At 40.6% G+C, this 8,021-nt stretch overlaps 1 protein-coding gene across 1 annotated transcript; it reads left to right on the forward strand.

The window, feature by feature from the left end:
* Positions 1-1,834: 1,834 nt before the first annotated feature.
* On the forward strand, positions 1,835-3,584 carry rnf7 (ring finger protein 7). The gene is made up of 3 exons (XM_088914433.1): positions 1,835-2,048; positions 2,563-2,610; positions 3,177-3,584. Exons 1-3 carry the CDS (start codon positions 1,874-1,876, stop codon positions 3,293-3,295), a joined length of 342 nt encoding a protein of 113 aa, XP_088770559.1. The 5' UTR covers positions 1,835-1,873; the 3' UTR covers positions 3,296-3,584.
* Positions 3,585-8,021: the final 4,437 nt, after the last annotated feature.

Consider the following 8,021-nt stretch of genomic DNA (forward strand, 5'->3'; position numbering starts at 1 on the left):
TAGTTGCTGGCAATGAAATGTCTTTTTCTGCGAGCTCACAAAAATTACAAGAGTCACAAAAATCACAAAAAATCACAAAAACACAAAAATCACAAAATTGAGGTTACATTTTTGACATTGAATAAAAACTCAATGTGAGTAGAGCTGTTATGTGACCATGGTGTATGCAATATATACATGTAGTGAAGTTATGCTGAATATAGTGAGAATTGTGTGTCCATGTAGCCATTACAGGTGATTTGCTAAGGAGCTACAGGTTGGCTATTTAGCAGTCTTATTGCCTGGAGGTAGAAGCTGTTCCGTAGTCTGTTGGACTTGGACCGAATGCTTTGGTACCGTTTACCAGACGGTAGGAGGGAAAACAGTTTGTAACTGGGATGACTGGGGTCCTTGAGAATGGACCTGGCCTTCTTCAGACATCTAGCTGAGTAGATTATATATAATCTATATTCTGAGTAGAATATATGCATTCTTCATGCTGTTATCTATACTATGAGCACTGTTAGTCCTCAAACAGCTGAATATCTGATATCTGAACCACAACAGTGTTGTTTTATTTCTTGATTGGCATTATTTTATGCCCATACTAACATTCTGTGCTCCTTTTCTATTCTGTTTGAAGGTTACCGTGCTGTGCTACAGGAATAACCCAATAAATAGAAGATTACATACAAGAAATGTGTTCAAATCAACAAACAAAGTTAAATGAGAGTTGAATCTCAGGATGAAATTGTATCTGGCTGGCTGTGGTTGACTGTTTGCTGTTTGTCCCTAAAGAAGAATTCACTTAGCCCTCCTAAGTAGAAGAAAAACAGAAAAGAACTTTAGTTTCTGTTGGGTCACTGCTTCACGCAAACACAAAATGTACAAAAAAGAAATTTCACTTTTAACTTCAAACCTTATTTTTGTTTTCCTATATTTAATGTTTTCAGTGTTATATGTCATTAAAGCTCTGTGTACAATGGATTAACTAGTGAATGAACCAGTTTTTAACTGACCAATAGAAAAAAAAACAAGATTATTCATAAGAAGCTTTAATGTTGCCTACTTGTTTTAATTATGTCCTTAATTCACCTGAATGATGGTAATTGAAAATTATTTTAAAATTACAAAAGCATGGATAAAAAACAGCTGAAAAGAGATATTAAATAAATAAAATAAAATATTTCTCCGAAAAAATGTCAGGCTTAAAAAATGAAAAGTACCTGTCTTTATACTCCTGACGCTTTAAAAAAATGTTTCACATGGGACTCATTATCGCATGTCTTTGAAAAAAGGTAGGTCACTGTAAAACACAGAGCTCTGATTGTGGATTAAAGCATCTGCTGTGCTGAGAGTTATTGAGTTGAAAATGCAACACCAGTGAGCTCTCTTTGATTGACTACTTCTCTTTGAGCCAGGTATTTATCTCATGCCCAGTCTCACTCCTGAGTAGCCTGGGGGAGCAGAGTGTTTTACATTACAGGGTACAGTGTCTACTTTGGGCTTCTCCTTGACTGGACACATTTATCCTGCGCTTCTGTTACCATGTATTAAGTGAAGAGTTTTTCTTTTTAGAAATTTTGGATTTTCTTAATTTTTCTGCGTTACTATGTGTGTACAATTGTTAAATCAATAAAACATACTAGCCTTTCTACAGTATGAATATGTGTTAACATGCTTAGTATTAGGACAGTAAGATTGAATTCTACCAAAAAAGGTACCGATGTGTTAAAAATTATATTTAATATTAAATTCTATTAACACTAGTAGAGATTTAAGATTACGTTGGAGCTTTAGCCCCATCTTGCGGTTGGCCCTTAGTAGTACATTGGCTGACTGTGCTGTGCAGCCGCACTGGTCCGTCCATTTTGTTTTCCCTTGTACCATTGCTATGGTGGAGATGGATGACGGAGACGAGCCGGCTTTGATTCCTTCTCACAGCGGCGGATCTGGCTCTAAATCTGGAGGAGACAAAATGTTTTCCCTAAAGAAGTGGAATGCCGTGGCAATGTGGAGCTGGGACGTAGAGTGCGATACCTGTGCCATTTGTAGAGTTCAGGTTATGGGTAAGTGAAAGAAAAAGAGCACGGCTTTACCGTGTCTTTTCACCAGAAAGGAAGTTGTGGATCCTGTTGGTCGGCAGCAGCAGCCATGCAACTCTTTTCAATGTAAGAGGGGAAGGTGGTGCGATGCGGGAGGTTTTTTAAAAGATTTGGTTGATAAAAGCAGTAACATGCAGGTCACTTCGCAGTAGGCCTTGTGCACTTATCAACAAGAGAATACTGTAGCTTCCGTAGCAAAATCCGACAATGTTGTTGTTAAAGGAATAAAGTAGAAAACGTTGTTTAGAGTGAATAGTCAGCATTACAGTTATCTCTATTATAGTCTATGTACGTGTATAATTATAACAATAGCTGTCTGAGTTAACATTTTACGATTTTTGTAACGAAAAATGATGTAAAAATACATGTTAACCTGTGGCTTTTTTTCGCCTGTGGTATGTTAACGTATTGGAAGTACATTTCAAATTTTTACATCAATTTCAATCTGGCAATGCATGTGTTTTTCCTGCTTGTTTAGATGCTTGCCTCCGATGCCAGGCTGAAAATAAACAAGAAGATTGTGTTGGTGAGTCCGATGAGAATCTGATTTGATAGTGTTATCTGGTAAAGCATGAAAGCTGGACTAAGAATTAAGTGCCTTAGCCGTTCACTGCTGCTGGTTACGGCCCACCTTTGCTTTAAGAATATATAGTTAACAGTAATTTAAATCTGCAGAACATTACTTGAATAACCAAATAACGCAGTATCAAGAAAACGGTGCTGGCGTTTTACTTTAAGCGTGATAAGTGCAAAGTTATTTTACATACTAAAATCATGGGAGTAGTTTGTCTGCTTCATATTACTGATACTACCGCATTTTTTGTGTCCAGAATTATCTTGCTTTAAGAAGTCGAGAGATAACAGTCATCTCTCGACTTCAGAATAACGATCTGATAAATTATTAATAGCTGCCTTGACGTTCTTATGGTAATCCAGACGCCTTTAATTACCTCACTGCACAGCGTTCGTATGCACGTAAAGGGCAGTGTACTCGGACTTATTGTACCCTGTCCGGTTCATGAGCTCTCAGAGAATGTGATCTGTTGCTTGGTGGATTTTTAAAGCCGGCCTGTCTCATCCCTTTCTTTTCAGTGGTCTGGGGAGAGTGCAACCACTCCTTCCACAACTGCTGCATGTCCCTGTGGGTGAAACAGAACAACCGGTGCCCACTCTGCCAGCAGGACTGGGTGGTTCAGAGAATTGGCAAGTGAACGCGTCCTGTGCGTCAGGTGCAGGCTCACCCTCCTCGTACAGGCCGGAATTTGGACTTGCCAAGATGGGCTTGCCTTTACCTCTCGCCGTGTGGAGCAGCCACCATCCGTCGGCTTGGGACTAATCCGTTCATTTGCTGGGAAGCGGACAGCTCCTGCAGACCTCCTGGGAGCAAGTATGAATAGACGACCCTTCTGGAAAAGGCCTTCCAGCAGTTCTCTTCGCATGTTTCGTGACTGTACAGGAGCCTGTTTTACTTGGTGATCTAATAAAACAATAGAAAGAAAATAGGTATCATCTGTTTGTGTGAAACCAAAGGATGTGGAAACCCAATGGGGGAGGGTTTTAGGGATTTAAAGGGCCTGATATCTGGGAATGCTTTGGTGAGGTTGGGAACAGGATTTTAAAAGACAGGCCTGGGAATGATTTGACGGTATATACTGTAGGTCAATCAAAGCAGAAGCTGGTGTTAAATTGTACTTTCCCTTTTAAAAAGTGACGGTAGAAGTGCCAGTCCACTTGACATGATAGCAATTTTGTCCAGGAATGCATATTTCTAAACTTAATCGTTGTTGTATTTTTTTTCTTGGTTTATTCAGTGTTTATTTGAATCTTTCATTATGAGGAGGATAAGCCAGAAGGGAGAATGGAGAGAATCTGGCTCTCCCTAACAATTTTAACTGCTCTGCTGTTCCTGAGTGTTTGGATACAACTGTATTTACTGAATTATTTTTTTTACCTTCTACCCTGGACATCATCTCAGTCTGCAGCATGGTCTGACGATTCACTACTCCCTTATTTTATTTGAATGTCAGCACTGTAGGATACCACATTATGTCTTGTAATAAGAGTTAAAACTAAAAATTCAGTTCTGTGTTATATACTCTATCTTTGATTCCTGATGTCTTAAAGCTTTTCTACGTATGTTAATACAGCTACCAAGAATGTTGTTGGGTTGTAATATGTTGTGGATTTTTATGGATAGTATTCTATTATGCATCTAAACAGTGGCATTTAATTTTTCACTTACACCAAACAATATTCAGGTACTGAAGCAATTAAAGTTTAATTTTGAACATCCCTGGAGTTGTTACTAAACTAGCCTGGCACATGTTTTTAATGATGTAACAGTATAAGTATATGCCACTAGTATTTTAGATTTCCAAAGACCTCAAGAATAGCTGATTTTCTAACATTGAAAGCACTTTATATTCTGCTTTTGGGGTCAAATGACATTGCCTCTTAAGCAGAACTTGATTGTTGTCATTGTGGTGCAGGTTATTTGGTGAGAGCATTCTCAAAAAAGATCAAGGTATTGTCCTCAACAGCACGGCTGGATAGCTTTCGTACACTCCCACAGCCCTTTGGGTAGAGATGTGCTTTCAGTGCACTTTCACATAGTTTCCACTTGTATCCTCTGGTTTGTCTTTCACTCTTCAATTTAAAGAAATGTTTATTTTGAAATCTTCTGGATCTGGAATGTTTGTCATTGCCCTTGAGGATTTTGAAAACTTGAAGCAGGGTCTCCCTATAGTGTTTTCCGTTCAAGACCGAAAAGATTCAGCTCCTTTGGCTTGTCAGTGTGGGACACTCCCTTAATCCCCAGAGTACATCTGGTTCTTCATCTCTGGACTGATTCCAGAGCAGCGGTATCTTCTGAGATGTGGCAGCTACTTCTTGTGCTTACTTAACACGTTGTTCTTGCCGTTCTAGATTGTTGTATCCATTGGTGCAGCCAGGAAAGGCACTCTTGTTGTGTACAAGTTGAGTCCTGTAGTCTCGATGTTGCCAGTTCGAGCCTGTGCTGTGTCTCTAGCATGCTGTGGCTGGAAAGGGGAGGTTCACAATTCAGCATTCTTGGTGGGGAAAGTGTGCTTCAGTCTTTCATATTACTTTGATTTAAAATGACACAATGTGTATAAGAGATTTGTTTTTAGCATAATTTATAGTATCTGTTACAATGCAATGCTGGGTGTTACCATTATTATATTTAGCAGATAATATTCCAATGTAATATACAGAGTAAAAAAAAAAAGTTACAATATTACAATTGCCAAAGGATAAAACATTAACATTATTTATTTATGGTAATGTTTTATAAGGTTTATACCATTGGTAATGGTATGTTTTTGATCTTGAATACATTTTAATGCTACTTTTCTGCTACTTCCCATTTACAAGCAGAAGCTTAAACAGGAGAGGCCAGCATTAAGAACCATTCAACATTGGTCGGATGAATCAGATTTTATATTAAATCACTGTTTTGCTACCACTGACTGGCAGATCTTCCGCGAAGCTGCCAGAAATAGTATCAATCTGTATACGGACTTTGTTACTGGCTACATCAGTAAATGCATTGAAGACGTCGTTCCCAGGATTACTGTTTGCACATATCCAAATCAGAAACCGTGGGTAAATGGCGAGATAGGCACCAAACTTAAAGCTAGGACAGCTGCTTTCAATTCTGACCATATGGATAAATACAAAAAATCCAGAAACGACCTCAGGAAAGCTATCAAAATAGCTAAATACAACTACAGAGTAAAATTAGAGTCATATTATCACGGCTGCAACACACAGAACATGTGGAGTGGTATACGCACCATTACAGACTACAAAACAAAACCCAGCTATATCGCACAACAGTCTGCCTCTCTTCCTGATGGGCTAAATTAATTCTATGCTTGGTTTGAGGTCAGCAACGCAGATCCAGCCAGGAAGATTCCAGAAATCCAAGACGGAAACCCACTGATCATATCCAGAGCGGATGTGTGTAAAGTTTTTAAAAAGACCAATCCACACAAGGCTCCTGGCCCTGATGTTATCCCTGTTCTGAAGGCATGTGCAGACCAGCTGGCAGATGTCTTCTTGGACATATTCAATCTCTTTCTAGCTCAGTCTATAGTTCCTTCCTGCTCTAAGAAAACCACCATTGTCCCTGTTCGTAAGAAACACAGAGTCAGTTGCCTGAATGACCACTGCCCTGTTGCACTCGCATTAGTTATCATGAAGTGCTTCGAGCAGCTTGTCAAAGCATACAGTACATCACCTCCTCACTACCTGACACCCTAGACCCACTGCAATTTGCGTATCGCCAGAACAGGTCAACAGAAGATGCTTTTGCCACTGCCCTCCGTACTGCTCTCTGACACCTGGATAAGAAAGGAACATACGTGAGAATGCTGTTTGTTGATTACAGCTCAGCATTCAATACCATAGTGCCCTCAAAGCTTGTCATCAAGCTCCAGGACCTGGGACTGATCACCTCCCTTTGTAATTGGATCCTGGACTTCTTGACGGAATGTCCGCAGGTGGTGAGGGTGGGCATATCCTCTACCCTGACTCTAAACACTGGAGCCCCCCAAGGCTGCGTGCTTAGCCCTGTCCTCTACTCCTTATTTACCCATTATTGTGTCGCCAGGCATAACTCAAATTCCATCATTAAGTTTGTGGACGATACAACAGTCATTGGCCTAATCACAGATGGTGAAGATGGCGTACAGGGAGGAGGTCGAAACCCTCTCTGCATGGTGCCAGGAGAACAACCTTTCTCTGAACATCAGTAAGACTAAGGAGATGATTGTGGACTATAGGAAACACCAGGAAGGAGATCACATACCTACTGTATCTATATCAATGGGACTGCAGTGGAGAGGGTCAGCAGTCAAGTTCCTGGAAGTTAACATCACAGAGGACTTAACCTTGACCCACCACACCAACATCATGGTCAAAACAGCAAGGCAGCACCTATTCTTTCTCCGCAGACAAAAAGTCATTTGGCATGCCATCACATATCCAGGCCAACGTCTACATGTGCACTATTGAGAGCATCCTGATTGGTTGCATCACTGCCTGGTATGGGAACTGCTCCGCCTGGGATCGCAAAGTACTGCAGAGGGTGGTCAGTGCAGCTCATTACCGGCTATGAGCTACCAAACATCCAGGATATCTACTCAGCTAGATGTCTTAAGACGTCCAGGTCCATTCTCAAGGACCCCAGTCATCCCAGTCACAAACTGTTTTCTCTCCTACAGTCCAGTAAATGGTACCAAAGCATTCAGTCAAAGTCCAACAGATTACGGAAAACAGCTTCTACCTCCAGGCAATAAGACTGCTAAATAGCCAACCTGCAGCTGCTTTAGCAAATCACCCGTAATGGCTACATGGACACACAGTTTTCACTGTATTGTGCACACTGCACTACTTGGACATCATATATTGCATACACCATGGACACATACAGTAGCAGCTCTATTTATATTGTTTTGTCTGAGTTTATTTTATTCAATTTCTATTACGTAGCCTTAATTTTGTGATTTTTTACCCCTGGTGAGCTCGTAGAAAATACATTTTACTGCCAGCAACTACTGCTGCATGCAGTATTGTTGTGCATTTGATAAATAAACTTTGATTGATTGATTTATAATGCAGCCCTGTTCAGCTCAGCTCTCGCCTACATCCTGCCATGACACTTACAGTTCTCCCACTGTGCAGTTCTCCCACTGTAATGTCCTGTAACTTACTGATTGTGCCTACTCACGGTAAGAGTTATCTACACATAAGTGTACAGCGTGTACACCACTGCTGTCACGCCCTCTGTAGCCAGAGGGCGCTCCTTCTCTGTCCTGTCTCTCATTTCCGGTTCTCTGTTGTCCTTCCGGTGTTTCTCTCTCTCTGGGGCTATATATTTCCGGGTCTTTCAGTCTCCTTTCGCTCAGCATTGAT

The sequence above is a fragment of the Atractosteus spatula genome, chromosome 4 (genome assembly GCF_055471065.1).
Source record: "Atractosteus spatula isolate fAtrSpa1 chromosome 4, fAtrSpa1.hap1, whole genome shotgun sequence".
Taxonomy (NCBI): Eukaryota; Metazoa; Chordata; class Actinopteri; order Semionotiformes; family Lepisosteidae; genus Atractosteus; species Atractosteus spatula.